Source organism: Amphibalanus amphitrite, unplaced genomic scaffold (assembly GCF_019059575.1).
Source record: "Amphibalanus amphitrite isolate SeventyFive unplaced genomic scaffold, NRLGWU_Aamphi_draft 000274F_arrow, whole genome shotgun sequence".
Lineage (NCBI taxonomy): Eukaryota > Metazoa > Arthropoda > Thecostraca > Balanomorpha > Balanidae > Amphibalanus > Amphibalanus amphitrite.
The window spans coordinates 533,771-553,497 of record NW_024881769.1 but is presented as its reverse complement, the minus strand read 5'-3'; the positions used below and the strand labels follow the sequence as shown (position 1 = coordinate 553,497).

General features: G+C 52.5%; 1 protein-coding gene across 2 annotated transcripts; it reads right to left on the bottom strand.

Annotated features, from left to right (window-relative positions):
* Positions 1–408: 408 nt before the first annotated feature.
* On the bottom strand, positions 409–3,769 carry LOC122387131 (cocaine esterase-like). 2 transcript variants are annotated; one of them, XM_043377026.1, is made up of 3 exons: positions 3,563–3,769; positions 2,345–2,504; positions 409–2,157 (listed from the first exon to the last, which is right to left on the bottom strand). In XM_043377026.1, exons 2-3 carry the CDS (start codon positions 2,487–2,489, stop codon positions 581–583), a joined length of 1,722 nt encoding a protein of 573 aa, XP_043232961.1. In that variant the 5' UTR covers positions 2,490–2,504; positions 3,563–3,769; the 3' UTR covers positions 409–580. The 2 variants fall into 2 exon arrangements, with proteins under 2 accessions (XP_043232961.1, XP_043232959.1); XM_043377024.1 differs by having other exon boundaries at positions 2,345–2,498.
* Positions 3,770–19,727: the final 15,958 nt, after the last annotated feature.

The following is a 19,727-nucleotide window of genomic DNA, read 5'->3' as shown; positions in this document are numbered from 1 at the left end:
TGTGACGGCTGAGTCAACCTCCAAAATGCTTCAAATGCGTCGTAGGACATGCGTCATTGCTGGATGTGAAGCTGACTCGCCTATAACAAAAATCATGGCCTCAAACTAACACCGGCCAAATTGCCCCACACCCCCGGCCAAATAACCCTGCTAGTGGGGCAATTTGGCCGCTTTGCAGACCTTTGTAATACGTCACAATTTCAATATAAGTAGTTACTCTATCATTTCAAGTTTACTGTCCAGGAAAGTAAAATGTATGCCACACCTGTCAGCGTTGAGAAAATGCAGAAATGTGTTGTCGATTTTTAGTTACATCGGTTTCTAAAAAAAGCGGCCAAATTACCCCACTCTCCCCTACGCTGCATGTATATTGACAACAAATTGTGTATCCGCTGAGGTATAAGTATAGCAGCGCACTGGAGTTTTATTGAATTGCATACAGCATTTATAGACCAACCTGGGGACTAGGACGTTATATAAATCAATATGAACGAAACAACACGCATTGGAAAACGGCACACTTCATGGCACAAACGCCCCAACCCCATCTCGCCATAACACTGGACCTAATATCAGCTAATCAGAGCTCATCTCGATATTGGCTATTCAGCAGCGGCATTCGCCAGTTCTCTCGGATATCCAGCTGTTTCCAGAACTGAACTCGCTTACTGAACAGGTTCTGGCCCACGCTGGGCGCGTCGTTTAGCCGCATGTGTTCCCGTTGGCTCTTGGTGTAGAGGGGCCACTTCGGCATCGGCAGCACGTCACTGGCCGGGTGCCCCTGGCGGGCGAAGCTGGTCCAGATGGACACCATGAAGCGGATCATCTTGTGCTCCTCCGAGTCGGGCGCCACGGGAGGTCCGAACGCCTGTCGGAAGAGGTAGAGCAGGTCCTCGGCGTGCGGCACGCCCAGGTCGCGGTAGGAGGACGGCTTGCCGCTGACGCGGGCCAGTACCTGGAGCACCCGCTGCCGGCCGGCGCCCGTGTAGTCCAGCAGGTACATGTAGACGGGGGTGTGCGCGGCGGCCAGGTCCGCCTCAGAGATGACGCTGCTGGTGAAGAACCGGTCGCCGAGCAGGTCGCCCAGCAGCGGCAGGTTCTCCTCGCCGCAGTCGGCGCCGTCAAAGTAGAACCGGTGCACCCGCTCGGCCATGGCGGCCGGCTCGGCGGTGACGCCGCCGACCTGGATGATGGAGGAGGCCCAGCGGTCCCAGTCGCGGCCCGTGTACACTTGGACGCCGTCCGGCTTGTTCCGCAGCGCGAACGAGTAGAAGGCGCCCTCGTCCTGGTTCAGACCCATCATCCACGGCACCGCGTTGAAGTCGCCGCTCTCCAGTGCCGAGTAGGGATCGTTGGGGAGGAACGGCAGTCGCGACTCGCGGTCCACCCGCGGCTTGTAGAGGATTGGCAACACTGCGACATTGTCCTCCTTCAGCAGCGTGCCCATGGTGTTGAAAATCTCCTTGGCGGACTTCTGACGAACGCAGCCGACCAGCTCTCGGCTGTCGCCCGTGGGACACTGGAGCAGCTCGGCGTGCTTCCTGGCGTTCTGCCCCTGAGGCTCGCCGCTGGCCGCGAACGCGCTGAACGCGGCGCCCGACTGGCTAATGGCGCGCGCGAACAGGCCGCGGGAGCGCGGGCTGAGCACGTGCAGGCCGACACTGGCCCCTCCGGCCGACTCGCCGAAGACGGTGACCTGGTCAGGGTCGCCGCCGAACGCGGCGATGTTGGCCTGTACCCACTCGAGCGCCAGCACCTGGTCGAGCAGGCCGTAGTTGCCCGGCGCCGCCGCGTCTCCGGTGGTGAGGAACCCGAGCGGTCCGAGCCGGTAGTTGAGCGTCACCAGTACCACCTCCTCATCCATGATGTAGTCGGGTCCGTGCACCTCAAAGTCGCCCGAGCCGGTGACGAAGCCGCCGCCGTGGATCCACACCATCACCGGCAGGGGCGTGTCGGGCCCGTCCCCGGGCAGGCGCGGCGTGTACACGTTCAGGAACAGACAGTCCTCGGCGCCCTCCAGCAGGCCCGGCGAGAACAGCGAGAACTGCAGGCACTTGTTGCCGTGCATCTTGGCCTTTCGCACGCCCGACCAGCCGCGGTGCGGCTGCGGCGCGCGGAACCGCATCTCGCCCAGAGGCGGCTCGGCGTACGGAATGCCTGTCAAGAAAGTAAACCAGAATTTATGTAAGTCGTCGAGAGTTTCCATCGTTTCATAATACTGATTAGTGATCATGAGCCATCGTTCATGAAAGGCATTGATCTGAGCTCGACGTAGAATGAACTCGGACGTATACATGAGTAGCAGCAGTGGCGATTGGCGAAGCATTTTAACCGTTGCCCTTACCTCTGAAGGACGAGAAGGGTTTGCCGAGGAACGACTTGAGCGTGGCTCCGCTGAGCTCGCCGGAGTGGGTGGTGACCTGAGGGTCGGTGCCCACCGCGCAGACCACGGCGCACAGCGCGGCCAGCCGTGCGGTGACGCGTCCCATGACGGTGCCCTGAAACAGGCGCGTACTCGCGTCAAGCAAGCCACCTCACTTGTTTTCTGTTGAAAGCTACGAAACTCAGCGGTACAAAGGCTGGCGACGTGAGACGCTCCTCCAGTCAACACGTCATCAGATACGCTACTGTCGTGCAGCGAAGGCGCGTGCCTGTGCAATGATCGCGCCTGCGTGATTGTGATTATGAGCGTTTCCCTGTGCGTGTTTTGAGTGCGACAGGTGTTGTTACATGCATGCGCGTGACATTTGGCTCGAGCGGTTCCGCCATGACGTTACAACTTATAAGTGCCTGAGGTAGCATTGTGGAATGCTGAGATTAGGCCCTTACGTGATCGTTGAACGTACTGTTGGACTGCTGGAGCAAATTAAGTGGGTCGTGTTAGGTCAACCGAGCTCATCCTGACCTCGGTATCAGCGCTACCGTAAACCAAAACAAACAGTACAGTCGCTCCCTCACGGGTCCACCAGTGTTGGCCGGGAATGGCTCGATTCGCTCAGTAGGTATACAATATCCAATCTAGCTCAGTCTCCTGTGTAATTAATGGTGAAGGGGATGCAGCTCAGCAAAAAGGCTGTGTTTGCGCCCTGCGACACCAAAGGTCAGCCTTTTTATTAGCTGATCTGTGCAATGTCCACAGACGACACTGGCCGGCCCGGGAACAGTCGCGGCTTCCTAACAGTATTTGCTGCTGCAGGAGCGCGGAGCTGTGCATTTCAGTGGCGGTGGAATCGTTCGAATGTTTAAACACGACTGCAGTCGAACACCATCCGCGGACACCGCCCTCAGCCAGCCAACCCGTCTACACTGCTTATGTTACGAATTACGATCCTAGCGGAGCTGCCAGAAGCCAACTTTTGGTAACGGCCCTAGCAACGAACTCGGGAACAAATTTAGACGGACTCGGACATAGCATACCGAACCGAAAGGTATAGGAATAAAAGGGGGAAACGCTGCACAGTGGGAACAAAACTGTCTGTGTATATCACCTGAATTAGCAATAATTAGGCTGAAGTGGGCACTAAAAGGATGACGTTGTCCCTCCCCGCCGTGTTGCTCTCACCTGTGTGCGGTCGCCGTCTGTCCAGTGACCGTCCCTGACCTGGCTGCTGCCCGGGCCGCGGTGTCGTCTCTCCCAGCTCGCGCCACGCAGACCCCCGGGCCCCGTCTGCGGCCCCCGTGCTTACACAGCCCGGCGGCGGACCGGCCGGGCGCGATACACTGGCGCAGAGGCGCGTCCAGCCCTCCTCACTTGGGAGGCGGGCAGACCTGCCGGAGAAGAGACGGTGGGGAGAGATAGAGCGTCAGAATAATCGCTGAGGAGCTGAGTCAGCATCTCTGTATGTGTTTGTACGGAGACAGATAAGGAAAAAGCACGCACGGTACTCACGCAGCGGGTCTGTGCGGGGCTGCGTTCCCTCGCCCTGTCGCTGCTCCGTAGAGCGCCGTGCCCCCCCCCCCCCGTCCGTTTATCCAGCTGGGAGCCCGGCTGGCCGACGTACCGCAATCCGGCGCTGCAGTTGGGCGGAAGTGGCCCTATATCGGCAGTACAGGGGCCAGACAGACGCACTGAACGGAAGCGCCGCGAGCCCGATCGGACGGGGGGGGGGGGGAGGGCGCGTCAGATGGTACTGTCGGAGAGCAGACGTGGCTGACGGCGTCTGCGCACGGCCCTGGCAAGCTCAAATGATAAACCTGTTCCGGGCGGCGTCTCCGCAAAATCCGGTTATCAAAAGTGCAGTGGATGCTGCTTTTCAGTGTGTGGCTTTAGTCTGAAAGCACGTTGGGTGGCTCACGGCTGTAATCTTGGCGTCACGAGAGGTGATTTGGGGCTAACGAGGGGAGGGTTTCCGGGAGGCACGCGACCATTGTTACAACCAAGAAATTGACCAGTTCACTGTTCATTGCGACTTGATTAGCTATTTCAGATAAAGTTTCAGGCTCGATTGGGATTGGTTCAAAAATGAATCGCTTTAGCCAAAGTCGTGGCGAGCAAAGCTTATTGCAAGCCTTCCAAGATATCTTGTACTCGTCTGATGATCGCGTTATATAAGAAAGGCAGTCGTCATTGTGTAATGGATAAAGTGGTCGTTTCATTTAGGTACCTGGCTCCTTTCCAGCTGCCTCGGCTGACGGCGTGAAGCCCGACCTGAGCTCATTAACGTCAAACATGAAGCCATACATACATCGCAAACTCTGCTCCTTTCTGCTGTCAATGTAACACTCACAGTTTGGCACGCTATGTTTGTGCACACTGGTCATGGGTCCAGTGTGTGGGGGGGGGGGGGGGTCCTTAGCCACGCCTCCCTCGACAGGTCCTGATGGCTTCCCCCTCTGAAAACCAGATTTGTCGAAAGCCACGTCCTACTCCTCGTCCGCTAATTCACACTAATGAATGACAAACTTTTGTCCGTTTAAGCTGGTTATGCTCTAGAAGTCTAAGTGTTCACTGAGTCAATCAATTTCAGGCCTGGGACTTTGGTTTTGCAGGCGCACCGGTGCAGTGTCCAGCTAGACAGTGCTGGCCGGGTAGTGCTGCCACCTGCGGCCTATGTGAGAACCTGTGCTTCGAGTTTTCCCCTCCTGGGTGCAGTAGTGTACTGAAAAGCGTGTCAGATGTCGTTTCTAGCAAGTTTTATTCCCGCCGAAGAGGCGAAGAGTGGCTGTTGATTACGCTGTTTTGACCCCTCGCAGCTGTCATGTTTTCAAAATCACATCATCGGGATCAGTGCTGCGTGGCATCGTGAAACCCTTTATCCATCCTGATGACCTCAGGCCTGCCGTCTTATTGTTTTATTTCTGCCGTTTTATCCGTCTCTTTATGCGTTTCATACGGACAATCATTAAACCGTCGGCGACGGATGAGCCGACCGTCGCGGTTGGGACGGTCGCTAGCCGTGCAGCAGCGGTGTCGGCAGGCCGTGTTGACTTGTGTACGGGGATGCCTGCCGAGCGGGAACGCTGTCCAAACAGCAGCATTAGTGCGGCCCGGCTGCGCAGGCTCTCCGTGAGGAGAGGAGAGAGAGAGAGAGAGAGAGAGAGAGAGAGAGAGAGAGAGAGAGAGAGAGAGAGAGAGAGAGAGAGAGAGAGAGAGAGAGAGAGAGAAGGGAGAGCTCGGTGCTCTCTGTGTCGGGAGGGGCCCTGTGCCGCCCTGTTACGTGTTATCCGCGACGCTAGGGCTGGCTTGGCGCTCTCTTAGAAGAAAGGATGGGTTGCTCGGTGCTCTCCGTGATGCGAGGATGGGCCTGCTCGGTGGTCTGGTGGTGACAGGATAGTGACTCAAGAGACCCACGAGCCCCGGTGTCCACTGTCTACCGCAGGTACCCTCGTACACCTCTTACCTACGATCCTCTTCCCATTACCCCTGACACGGCGCAACTGAATGAGCGTGGGCGGAGCCGCAGGGGCGAGTCCATACTGGCAGAACGGGAGGGAAATAGCTGCGGCGCTACAGATCGGCCGCGTATGTACAGCGTATACCTACCTATCCTACGGGTATGCCAGTCTCGGTCAGCTACATGTCACGTGGTTGTCTGCGTTATATAGGTACAACCAGGGGCGCACCCAGGATTTTCCAGGGGAGGGGGCCCGGGCTCAAAGGGGCCTCCGTGTTCCGCTTGCCAGGGGGCCTTTTCTCTATCGAGGGGGCCTCCAAATGGCTTACTTTTTGACGGCCTCTGTATGTTTGGTGACGTTCTTAGCGTTATTAGTAAAGCTTAACCCTCACCCTGGCAGGGGGGTCGATGCGACCCCCCCCCCCCCTAAGGTTTTTCAAAGATAGCGTAAAATTGGCGGCGCGCAACGCCGCTAAATTTGGCACAACCTATGGGGCAACCTTTTTTCATGTGATCTGCAAATTTCAGGTCCGGTCGACCTTGGGTCAGGCCACCATGTCAGAAAAACGGGTACAAGGTTATGGTCAAATTTAATTTTTTATGTACCTGTCCAACGCACAGTTTTGGACTGATTTCCTTCAAACTATCAGGATGTGCTAAGTTCACCGAGCTGTATAATATGTAGTTCGTTTTTTATGTCAATGACCTGAGGTCAGTTAGGGGTCATTACGTCGTAATGTTAAGCCTATGGGAAAATATTCAAATAACTCCTATTCGGAAAATATAGAGATGTCCGCTTCGTTGTATCCCTTTTGTTCTTTGATACCACAGTACTTAACATAATGTCACTCGGTGTTTCTTTGTTTGGTGTACTTATCTAAGGTTCAGGTCAAATGAGGTCAACTCAGGTCAAATGACGTTTGTGCCGATAACTTGTCACATAATAGAACAGGTTTCAAAATGGTATCATTCTGTTCCTCTTGAACAGCTGAGTCGAATGATATGCAACATTAAGCATTTCAACCATTCCTAAGACTTAAGTTTTACTTAAGTTGTGCACTTAAGTACACTTTAATACCTACACTTTTAAGTACACTTAAGCAAACAAAAAAAGTATATCATTCGACACGCCTTGACGTGCTGAGTTCACTGGTGCTTTTGTTTTGCTCTATCTTAACCCGCGCCGGGCCGGGGGGTGTTTGAACACCCCCCCCCCCCCCCGGCGGCTTTTCGCAGCTCCGCGCCGCCGTTTTTAACACACCTGTTCGTGCATCTTTTCCGCACATGCTGTGAAAATTTCAGACCCAGGTCTCTCAAGGTCAGGTCAGAAACAAATTAGAATGTTCGTCATGGCTACACCGACCGCACGATTGCCTTGAAACTTTCAGCGATTGATGAGAGTAACAGTGTATCTCGTGTATCCTATAAAAGCGTGTATAAAAACCTATTAAACGTGTATCTCGGAATTTCGATATCGGTGACCTAAGGTCAGGTCAATTTTGCGGCCTCTCTATTATAATTCAATGGGAGAAAATTGAAAGGCGTCTGTTTTGCACGAACGCCATTCTAGACACTCTCAAACATCGGGATGTAGGTAAAATGGACACACTGAACCCGAAAATTGCACCTGTGACCCGGAGTGTGACCCCTCGTTCTGAGATGTCCCCGAGGTCATCTCAGGTCACGAATAGTATCTAACAGTTTTTTGCTAATAACTTCTGATAGAGGCATGATAGAGCGATGAAAACGCCGTGTTCGGCTCGACGATGCGGATCGACTGATATGCAACATGACCTTTTCCGGTCAGGTCCTGAGGTCAAATTTTTAAGTTGACTTTTCAAGGTCAACTTATAGTTCATTCGACGCGTTTTGACAAGAGGAACACGATTCTGGCAAAAGTAATGTCGTGGCTTTTTTGAGTCAGAAGTTATTGCCGAAAAACACTGTTCGTAAAAAACGGCTATTTTTGGAGTTTTTGCCCTCTGGAGGCTAAACCGTTGACCTGAGGTCAAATCTGAGGACATATTGGCGAAAGAGCGTCAAAAGAGCTATCGAATGCGCTTTTCCGCGGCGCTGTAGCTCTATCGGTTCCCGAGTTAGCCGTTGGCAGTTTCCAAAATGTTGAAATAGCCAACATTTTACCTTTGGTGACCTCTGGTAACCTGACCTTTGACCTGACCCAAAAAATGACTGAAGTGTTTTCGTACTTATTTTGGACGCTCTTTTGAATGCCGCTTACCGCGTGTCGCTACGTGACCCAGGAGCCGAGTTAGAAGGGGGGTTTTCAGACACCCCCCCCGGCCCGGCGCGGAAGTCGCGGAGCACCTGCCCGGCGCGGGTTAATTAAATCAAAAGTTATCAGCGAAAACTTTTGACCTGTTTTAGCAAATTTTTTTACAATTATACCTCCCAAAAAACCCCTAAATATTGACCTAGAGCAACCAAATTTGCACAGGGACGAGGATTTAAAGAGGGCCACCTACCTACCAAATTTGGTATTTCTAGGTGCCATAGGATCCAATCGCGAGGGGGGTCGCATCGACCCCCCCCCCTCTGCCAGGCCGCGTTATGAAAAATGCCCTGCCAGGGCGAGGCGCTGCCCGGATAGGACCTCTTGTGAAGAGGGGCCTCCTATCCAGAGATGGCCTCTTTCCCAGAGACGGTCTCCTTCCAGAGGGGATCCAGAGAGAGTCCTGCCAGAAGGGGCCTCTTGTGCAGAGGGAGCCTTCCATCAGGAGAGGGCATAAAGGGTCTCGTTCAAGAGGCCAGAGGGGCCTCCTGACTCCTGCCCAGAAAGGGCCCCTGTGCAGAGGAAGCCTCGGGGTCTCCTGCCCATAAAGGAGCTCCTGCCAGATGGGGCCTCCTGGCTCCTGCCTAGATAGGGCCCTCTGTGCAGAAGGGAGCGTCCCATCCAGAAGGGGCCTCCTAAGCATAAAAGGTCCTCTGCCAGAGGGGACTCCTGCCCATAAAGGGTCTCCTGCCAGAGGGGGCCTCCTGGCTCCTGCCCACAAAGGGCCTCCTGTGCAGAGGGAGTCTCGGGGCCTCCTGCCCATATAGGATCTCCTGCCAGAGGGGGCCTCCTGGCTCCTACCCAGATAGGACATTTTGTGCAGAGGGGGCCTCCTGACTGCTGCCAAGATATGTCCTCTTATGCAGAGAGAGACTCCCATCCAGAGAGGGCCTCCTGCCCAGAAAGGGTCTCCTGCAAGAGGCCAGAGGGGCCCCCTGACTCCGGCCCAGAAAGGGCCCCTAAGTAGAGGAAACCTCGGGGCCTCCTGCCCAGTATAAGATTTCCTGCCAGAGGGGGCCTCCTGCCCAGTATAAGATTTCCTGCCAGAGGGGGCCTCCTGGCTCCCACCCAGATAGGGCCATCTGTGCAGAAGGGAGCCTCCCATGCAGAAGGGGCCTACTAAGCAGAAAAGGTGTCCTGCCAGAGGGGCCTCCTGCCTATAAAGGCTTTCCTGCCAGAGGGGGCCTCCTGCTCCTGTCCAGAAAGGGCCTCCTGTGAAGAGCGAGCCTCGGGAGCCTCCTGCTCATGAATGATCTCCTGCCAGAGGGGGCCTCTTGATTCCTGCCCAGATAGGGCCTCTTGTGAGAGGTGCCTCAAATCCAGAAGGGGCCTCCTGTGCATAAAAGGTCCCCTGCCAGACGGGGCCTCCTGCCCATCAAGGGTCGCTTACCAGAGGGGGCCTCCTGTGCAGAGGGAGCCTCGGGGGCCTCCTGCCCATGAAGGATCTCCTGCCAGAGGGGGCCTCTTGATTCCTGCCCAGATAGGGCCTCCTGTGAGAAGGTGCCTCACATCCAGAAGGGGCCTCCTGCCCATCAAGGGTCGCCTACCAGAGGGGGCCTCCTGGCCTCTGCCCAGATAGTGCATCTTGTGCAGAATTATAGTAGGTTAGGCAGGAAAGTCAAGTGTAAAAGTACCCTAAGCGGTGCTCAGGGGGCCTCCTAATTATGACCGAGCGGGGGGGGGGCCCGGGCCCCAAGGCCCCCCCCCTTGGGTGCGCCACTGGGTACAACCTGAACCGGAAAAGGATGGGGAAATCCCACGACTCGGGGCAGCCGTGAGTCGTTACCGAGCCTCACTCAATGAAGAGGGCAGTTGCTACGATGACATGCGCGTTCTGGTTGCGTGCCGGCCGGCGTCAAGTAGAGCACGCTGCAGCGTCATGTAGTCGGCGGGCGCTTCGTGCTGGAAATGGTGGGCTGGCCGAGCGGACCGGTGATGATTATGTCTCGGAGTCACTGTCACCGGTCACACTGTATTACATGCTCCTATTGGACGGCAGGTGCTTGGTAACAGTGACGGCGCCTCTCGCGCCGCTCCCAGCTGAAAGGGCTCTGCACTGCTCAAACGCTGCTGTGGAACCGATCACTCGTTATCGAACATAGCCCTTCAAGAATTCGGGAAGTGCAATATTCATGTCAGACTGCCGCTACTGGCCGTCCTCGGTCATGTGATGGCGCCCGCAGTCTCCCTGTACCTCACTTCCAACAATGGGATAGTGGATAGACCGTGCTGGCCGATGGCTGCCCTGGCCCCTGGGGGTCTCTCAGTGCCTTCCTCCGAACACTGGAGGGACGTGAGGCGGCCTTTCCCCAATGGTGCCCTCTCCGGCCACCGGGAGAGGGAGGGATGTTGGCCGTCCTGCAGTGGCGCCCACGGTCTCCCGGTACCCGCCTTTGATCTGCACGACGTATGGCTGGATCAAACAGCCTGACGGGACCCGTCCGTCGCCGTCGGCACGGGCAGTAACTGCGATGGAACGACTGCTTAATGAGGATGGAGAGCGGTTCCTTGTCGACGGCGGTGTAAAACCTTTGGCAACCTGTCCATATAAATGGGCCTTTATTCATGCCAGCACAACAGTCGAAAATTCGGCCAGTCGCTACCTTTCCTCACACTCAGTTACCTTCCTACCTTCCTATCTATGCGATCTATAGTTACATAGCACATAGTGCGCTATTCTAATAGCTGTCAAATTATCCTACCACAAAACTGTAGATAGTGACCTTACTTCCCGTCCCTATAAGGCCTAAACGGTTCCATCAGCCGCCCGGCCACTCGGTATACGTCGTGTCCCACGGTCTGCTCCGGGCCTCCCCGGAACTCGTTCGCCACTCTCACGCACACGCTGTCCACAGGAGCACAAAAACACACACTAATTGCTACGCACGCGCCCCGAGTTGGCCGACGAGTGTCAACCGGACGAAAAACGCCCGGAAAGTCGCATGGGCTGTGCCGACGTCATTCAGGACGTCAGGTGGGCAGCTGAATAATTATGCTGGAGAACTCTCGATGACAGTGTTGGTTATTCAAACGTGAATCGCTACTAAGCTGTGGAGGATGGATACGCTGTTTTCTTGCGTTTATTTATACGTGTGCCCATGCATTTTGTAAGCATATGGTATGTCTAGGTAAGCTGATGTATTTTGTTGGTTGAGTTTTCCACTTTGTGAACCTATTTGCGTTTTATCTCCAATACACTTGCTCAGAAGCCGAAACCAAAGGCTTATCGAAAGTTTCCGCTGCCGATCTGCAGGATCGCACACTACGAGGTGCCTGTAGGATACGCCGCCGCCGGCCCCTCTGCCCTCGCGCATATTTACGTCTGGACAACGAGTTGCGGGGAAAAGTGCTGATTGTGTTGCAGTTTTAGGAGCCGGTGATTAGGCTGGATTTTTTGGTTACTTTTTCGTACCGATTCATGTATTTCATAGTGTTTGGCTTTTGAATATTTTAGTTCTTTCAGATAAATATTACTTGCCTTACAACTTTTGTAAAAACGTTTCATTTTTTTATAAGCCGACGTTCAGAGTCCTAAAAATACATCAGCACTACAATCATTGTAAACAAACAAATGGAGCACCACTTGGCTCTGTTCCAAGGCCATTTTTTAGTTTATCTGGTGGTTTTCTTGCTCTTGTACGTCGTTTTGTTGGATAACGAGGCTTGAAATGATCTCACGCATGTCAAAGTGTTTTTATTTTAGGCAAAATAAATATCTAAAACAGTAAAACAAGCTTTCGGCTTGTTTTACTGTTTCATTTCAGTTCATGTTGTTTTCATCAGTACTGTTTCAGTTCATGTTGTAGCGTACGTAATGATACATTGTTCTACATTATTTACTTGCCATGTGCAATGTACCACACTATTTGCAACGTATTGCAATACGTTTAAAAAAGTGAGCTGCTATGAGGATGCCTGGAACAATATGATTGTGCTCTAGCTTTTGAAAATCAAAAACATGTTAATTTATTCAAACTTGATGATGGCGTAATGCCGAAAGCTTGTTTTACTGTTTTAGATATTTATTTTGCCTAAAATAAAAACACTTTGACATGCGTGAGATCATTTCAAGCCTCGTTATATTAATAATAATCATGTCATCCATCCTCGCCCACATAAAAAGTTTTGTTGGATGTTTTGAATCCCTTAAGATTGACTTATATCATAATTAAGAAGCATGTTGATTGAAAACAATCTGAAGTATCCAGGAGGCTGACAGAGGTCCTGACTACTGAGCAATATCAATATCAAGTTGAACAAGTTATGAAATTTTGGTTGATAAACGCAAGTTGATCGGGCTCATATATCAGCAAGAAAAGGTAAAATTAAAAGAGCTTATTGTCCAAAAACAAGCTATAATATTGCAGACCTTGGAGCCATACTGAAGAGCACACTGAGCAGGATCATGCCAGAAAATGTTGACTGATGAGCGCATATTGATGTATTGGTATGAATATTGAATAATAACTTACAACAGCAAGATAAATTAGTGCTAACTATCAAGTTAAAATCTAGAATGAATGGACTTGGGCAGTTTTACTATGCTTAGATGCTATGCAGATTGTAATGTGCATCAGGTACTCAGTGTCTGGCAAATGAAACATGTGATCATTCCATTGCTACTGGAGGAGAAAGCTTGGATCACTAAATCCACTTTATGTTGATTTTGATGTTAATCATCATCACTGTATTTCTTGAAAAAAGGATTGTAGTAAAATTGTCAATGTGACAATCCATGCAGCGATGTGATCATATTATGTGTTCATAGTCATTCGTGATAGCCATTATTGGTCCAATATACAATGGCAAAGCTCTCAGTCTCAGCGTTTCTTCCTGTGGATGGCCAGCAGTGACTCCGAGCTTAGAAGTATTAGTTTTCTTCACAGGGCTGGGATAAAAAGTACTGAGGGTAATCTTCCACCAAGGAACTCTACTTTGACATGGTATGAGATGTAGGCACAAGTAGGTAGGTGCTCAGTTCCTTTCCTATAGTCAGTAGTTATGTATGTTTAGTTGGGTTAGCTTAGATCAGATTGCTAGTTTTTTAATTTGCCAAATGTCCAGAAAAATGTGACCTGAGCAATGAGCATACCCGAACCTGACTAACCTGACAAGTGACAGCTGACCTAACCTCAATCATCACACATATTTGCAGCCTACCCAAGACCTGAGGGTAATCTTCCACCAAGGAACTCTACTCACCAAGATGTACTCACCAACAGGTGAGTTAAACCTGCATGGCAGTAGCACCCAGTTATAGGTAGGTACTCACCCTAACTCAATCTTACCTGCTAACCTTCAACTTGCCAAAAGTTAGCTCACATTGCCAAGCTGTGTCCAGGGAAACAGAATGAGGACAGAGGAACTGGCTCATTGGGTGGCTGGTGTGAGTCTGTGCATTTTAAGTGTTTCTTCTCTGAAGCTACTCTGCACTGCTGTATGTCATGTTAGATGCTCAGAAAATGTGGGAAATGATTACTAAGCTACTTAAGTGCTTTATTAATGCTCGAGACATGAACAAGTACAGATCCTGCAGGGTACAGCTATGAGTTAGGTGCTAGGTGAGTATGTTATGTGAATGTGCTGTTCCCTGTTTGACCGTAAGTATACAAACAAGCACAGGGTCACAGTTATATTCAATCTCCACATAAACATACAACAAAAACGGCCATATAGCCTAACTCCGAACACACCACAGATAACTTAAGCCTTTGAAGGCACAAAAATGTTTTGATTAACAGGACAGGTTTACAATATATCCTCTGTCCTTGGGGGATCTTGCTGCCAAGTTGAGGTATGATGACTGAACTTCAGGATTGATCAACCTTTTCTTAGCCACTGCTTATACATATACGAGAAAGACCAAATGCTTGTTTGTTTTGATTTACAGGACATGTATACAATATATCCTCTGTCCTTGGGGGATCTTGCTGCCAAGTTGAGGTACGATGACTGAACTTCAGGATTGATCCACCTTTTCTTAGCCACTGCTTATAAACGAGAAAGACCAAATGCTTGTTTGTAAACTGCGTTGAAAATTTAATGATCCACCTTCAATTCTGACATGAAGGCACAAATGAAATAGTTCCCTCTCCTTTTGGAATACACAAAGCAAAATATTTAATAAATTTTAGTGGATGGACAAGAGCAATTAGCACAGCTTTCCCTCAAGTTAACTTCTGGCACTGTTGATGAATTACACTGACGCTTATTCGCTTCATATTTTGTAACAAACGCGCTAAAACTGCAACATAACAGCACTATATGCTTCTTGACAAAATGCAATAGTATTAAAAATTTAGCCCTGATGGCATTCATTCTTGGTGGAAACGTAACTACAAAATATTTTGTAGTAACATTTAAATTCTGGCCGAAAACAGTGCACGGTTTAAAAAAGAATCATTCCAATGACGGTCCATTCTTGCGGTCCTGAAATCGCCACTATTTCCGGCCTCTCCAACGCAACTCGTTGTCCAGACGTAAATATGCTGCCCTCGCCGCCGTCGCGTCACTGCCGTCCAGTGCCGGCGGCGTGAGCCTCGGCTGCAGCCTCCGGCGCCGACTGGCCACCGGAAAGGAGCCGTTCCAGGGCCATAAATACCGGCCACTCTCCAATCGACTTGGGCCGCCGCTACGCAGCAGGGACACGGGTAGGGGATGTACCGGCCACATTCGGTCTCTTCGGCAGTGGAGCGGGCTGGAACGGACTAAGGGTGTCGTGGATGGTCGGCAGTGGCATGACTGGCCGAAACTGGGAGGACAGGATGTACTGATTAGTGATTACTGTTGGATAGTCACCGAGGTAAGGAAGGATGCACAGCACTCCGCCAAATGCGGCAGGCTCGCTCACTGGGGACTCCCCTTGCCCTCTGCGACCCTCTCCGTCGCAAGACTGACCCAGTCCGACCCCGGTGGGCGGTCTGTCCGCGGAACTGCGTCGGTACCGCTGGAGCGGCGCACGCTCCCGTCCTAACTGATTGGGTTTGTCTCCGGCTGCGGGCCGGGTAACGCTGTTAGCCGCCAGTGCGGGACGCCAACCTTGCCGCCCAGCCGTACTCGGCTCGTTCGGTGCGCTTTCGTCATTTGCCTGTCGGTCCAGTCGCTCCTTTTAGATATGCCTATTAAGTTATTTAATATTCTTTACTTCCGATGTTATTTCCTTCAGTGAATTGGGAGTTCAAGATTAGATCGAGTATTTTTGGCCTAGCTGACATCGTGCTGGTGCCTTTGTGCCAACTTACCAGCTGTTTAGAAGTGCTGAGGGAAATGACCAGCGTCCAGCAGCTCAGACCTCTCAGCCTCGCCGTCGCCTGTCCTCGTGCTGCACGGGATCCACAGCTCCAGAGCGGTCTCAGCCATCAGATTTGGGCGGCGGCGGCGGCACAGCGCGGTTTATTACAGAGCGGAGCCGTCAATGGGGTGCTAACGGCTACCGCTTCGTTAGCCCGGGCCCGCGAGGTGGCCGACAAACTGCCAGAGGTGTCGGTCCGTCCCAGAGCTGACCGTCCGGCCGGCCGGCCCACCCCGTCTGAGAGTGTCAACACTCAACAGCGTGGCTTGCAGAGGATATGGCCGGCTCTGCACTGGTGCAAAGACCGGTGATCCGTACTGAGACTAGGCCGGGACATGCTGTAACGTTGTCAGAAAGCCAGCGGAATTGGAGTCGGACGTTGTGTTGTAACAATCTTGCAGTGACGATTCTCGGAGCAGAGGAGCGTGCTGAAAGGAAATTCGAGTCGCGAATGTTACGCGAATTGTACAGAGTATCTTCGAGACTCGAGTACCTTCATCCATTTGCCTTCAAATTCCTTTATTTCCTCGCTTTCCAGGACGGTTTTAGGTATTTTTACATTGTCCTTATCAATCCTTTTGTTTCTGTTTTTTTTTCTTGCTGCTTTTAGTGAATGACGCCGGGTAACATTCCAACTCTCGGTGTCTCAGACGGCGAGACCGAGCCTCCCACACCGCCTTTTACCTCTCATTAGAACGGTCCTGGAAGTCGGTCCGTTCACCACTCCGGCAAAATCCATACATGTACTTAGAAATTTTAGGCTAGACATTGGACATTGGACAATCACCAGACGTATGTTCAAACTGAACATGAATTCTGTCTTAGCAGTTGCCTTTAGGGGTAATTAATGCATTTCGGGCTGAACTCACAGTCCGATGCCTATTTTTTGCTTTATTCCACAGTCTCAGACCCATGACCACGCATCAATGACTGATGTTGCGAAACACATCTTCCGAGTCACGTGTACCGGCCTGCTGTTTCCCTTTTTACCAGGACATCATAAAGTGGCTATCCGGAACAAGCTCGTCTTACGCTTATCTCGAGTCATCATGGGCCGGCCATTGGCTACTGAAACGAAAACGAAAACCACTCATCTCCGCTGCGGAATACCTATCTACGCACTGCGCCGCGACGGGCGAAAGGAACACCTCTAGTAAATGAAGCTTGTCGCACTGCGCGCCGGTGCCAGGAGGGCCGTATAACCAGCCATCTCCGGTCACGATAGTCCCATCAGACGGGCTGATTGCCGTCGTAAATGATGACTCGCATGGAGCTCCGACGCGTCCAGCTCTTTGTATGAGACCGCTGCCGTCAAGGCCATAGCTTCGTTAACAAACTTGCGGAAGAGGCTGTAATCAGTCTGGGCATCACGCACGGACGGTGTGAGCAGAGCACGGCTGCACGGCAGCTCGGTAGCTCGGCAGCACACCGGCCACGGCAGCACGGTATCTCGGTAGCACGGTAGCACGGCTGCACGGCAGCACGCCGGCCACGGTGGCACGGCAGCACACCGGCCACGGCAGCCCGGTAGCACGGCAGCACACCGGTCACGGCAGCTCGGTAGCACGGCAGCACGGTATCTCGGCAGCCCGGCAGCACACCGGCCACGGTATCTCGGCAGCCCGGCAGCACACCGGCCACGGCAGCTCGGCAGCACACCGGCCACGGCAGCCCGGTAGCACGGCAGCACACCGGTCACGGTGGCACGGCAGCTCGGCGGTCAGGGCAGGTCGGGTCGGGGGCTGACCTGCCCCAAGGGACCGCCGTCGGCTGTTAGGTTGATTATCGTCACATTCGGAACTACAAAGCGAACGGAGCCACTGAGAGTGTGCGCCGACTGCTGCCCTGGTGACTGAACGGCTGTTCGTCGCCATCGAGCTTCTCGCTCATCTGGGTGGCACTCGAAGTTCAGTCTTTAATTCATTCAGTGATTTTTCCCTCGGCGACCCAACCCGAGTCAGCATGTCAGCAGAATGCCCCCGACATAACCCCTGACACAGCGCCACAGACTCGGACAAGACCCACAGCCCTATCGGTGTCCAATCAGCGCTGTCGACGGCAGGGGGCGCGGTCGGGGCGAGCAAGGTCGTCAGGTCAACCGCCGTACCCCCCCCCCCCTCCAAACACCGCTGACAGACGCCGGCGAGCAGTGTGCACCACACCGCCCTAGTGCACAGTGCACGTGGCGACTCACCGTCTCGATAGGCCCCAATCGGCGCCGAGCCCACAAAGCACGCCTGTGATGTCATGTACGGTGTGATGTAAACACTGATGTAAGTCGCGATAGCAGTCCGGGGACTGGTCGCCACTGCAGTGATGACGCCCAAAACAAACGGTCACTTCTGTAAAGGAGTTGGGTGGCGCTGTGCTGTGTGATTGGTTTGCAGGTAGATGGATTGGCATAGAATGCAGCAGAGATGCGCGAGCCTGGTCATGTAGGTCGATGTATATAGCAGGTCGGGCACGGGAGTTAGTATGATGCGAGAATTATATAATGTAAATTGCTTAATTCTGATACAGGAAAGGGAGCGTCTTGCTGATTGCCGACGACAAGTTCAACAAGCTCAGCGAGTCTGAACCGCATGTCTGGTGACATCCGGTGGTTTTGTTCTGTGGCGGTGACGCCACAAACTGCATTGAAATGGCTGAGCCGTGGTGATTTAACATTATTTGCGCCTTGCAGGGTACTTTGGCTCAACTTTACGACACAATCACCTCGAATTTAGAAATTGTACGAGTTTCTATAGTTATGTACGAGTTGTATTCGGATTAGGTGATGCTTGTGTTTTTGTCTTGTCATCATGGCCTAACAGATTTTATGGTGACCTCTAACTGCGGCTTGCATTCGTAGTACGTCTCTACGTTAATACGTTTTAGTTGTATTATGGCCTTACGGCATGTCACATGACGTTTAAGGCCCGAAAACACGCTCAGGTGTTCGGCCATAACCCACGAGCCGCTCCATATTAGATATTCTATTTTGAGAGGATCACATGCTATTGTAAGTTATGAACATTGAACGTTGTCTGCCATACAATAATCCTAAAATGCCTAACCAAATTTCGTTTCGTGTGCCTAATAAACAAAATATGTAATCAAGGAAAAAAGTAGGTAGGTACATACCTATGTAAATTTGGATGCACGTATCATTTGCTTACACCCGTATATAAACTGCATTTGCATGTATCACTTGAAATTTCATATCATAGGTATTGATTAGATAGGTAGGTAGGTTGCTAGCCTAGCTATGTAATCAATCTTCTAGCCTAGCTATCTTGGTTGCTAGCCTCCCGTGTCCGAAAATTGAGGCCTGCCCTTTAGGTCATTCTGTTGTCGAGTAAATGCATCTCAAACATGTCCGATACCTACATGTCACGTTTTTATTCCGTATAGTTTATGTATAATTGAATATGCCTCACCCGTCTCGCCTTCCTGTAGAAAGTCTATATCAGATATAGGTATATGAAAAAAGGCAAAAGTGGGCGCATCGTACCTTTCGTTTGCACTGATCTTCTGTTCAACACCGTTTTACCTTTTGCAGTAGTTAGCCAAAATTTAACTATACCGCCTATCGAACGCAGCTTTAGCCACCGATTTATCCGGCCGTCTCGCGGTCCGGCCCGCGGCGCCGCCCTGCGCGGCGGGGCTAACTCCCCCGTCACGCGGCGCGGCGTCGGTCAGCCGCGCTGCCGTGTGTGCCGCCCCTAGCTGCGGATCCGCCCAGGCCGGGCACATGTTGCGGTCGGGGAGCCGGTCGCCGACCCCTCGCTCCGATGCCATCAGTAGCGGGGCTGGCCACCGCAAAAGGCCGCACGGGAGCTGCAGGCCCGCTGCAACTGGAACTCCATTGAGCTCGGTGGGGCGGTGGGTGCGCCGATCGCGACCGGCTCGTGAAACGTGTTTATAGGCTATCGGAAGCAGTAAAGATTGGTGCGAAACATACAAAAATACCTGTACGGTGTATTCAATAAAATGAAGAGATGGGAACGCGAGTCTTGGGTGCCTTTGGCGGCCAAAGGCATTTGGCCCCCTCAGCGAAATGTATTACAGGCCATGATGTGTCTAATTTTCATGCTGGCTCCTCACGCGATCGTGATGGTCACGAATTTGCTGGCGTTCTAGGCTCGACAGGAAGGGTACCCTCATGTCAGACCGTTCTGGAAACCGCCACAGCTCGTGGTGGCGCGGCCCTCCGCCTCCGCCGCCACCGTCTGGCCCTTACTCGGTATACCCAAGCTCCAGCGAACGTTGCACCACTGCCCTCAATCCTCATCATCCCAATCTATCCCACCGGTCCCCGCCCCCGCATCTC

What these genes read in the sequence shown, in the direction of transcription:
- LOC122387131 (XM_043377026.1), bottom strand. Translation starts at nt 2,489, where the DNA reads ATGGGACGCGTCACCGCACGGCTGGCCGCGCTGTGCGCCGTGGTCTGC. An exon ending in ACCCTTCTCGTCCTTCAGAG is followed by an intron (nt 2,158 to 2,344) that starts GTAAGGGCAACG and finishes CTTTCTTGACAG; the next exon opens with GCATTCCGTACGCCGAGCCG.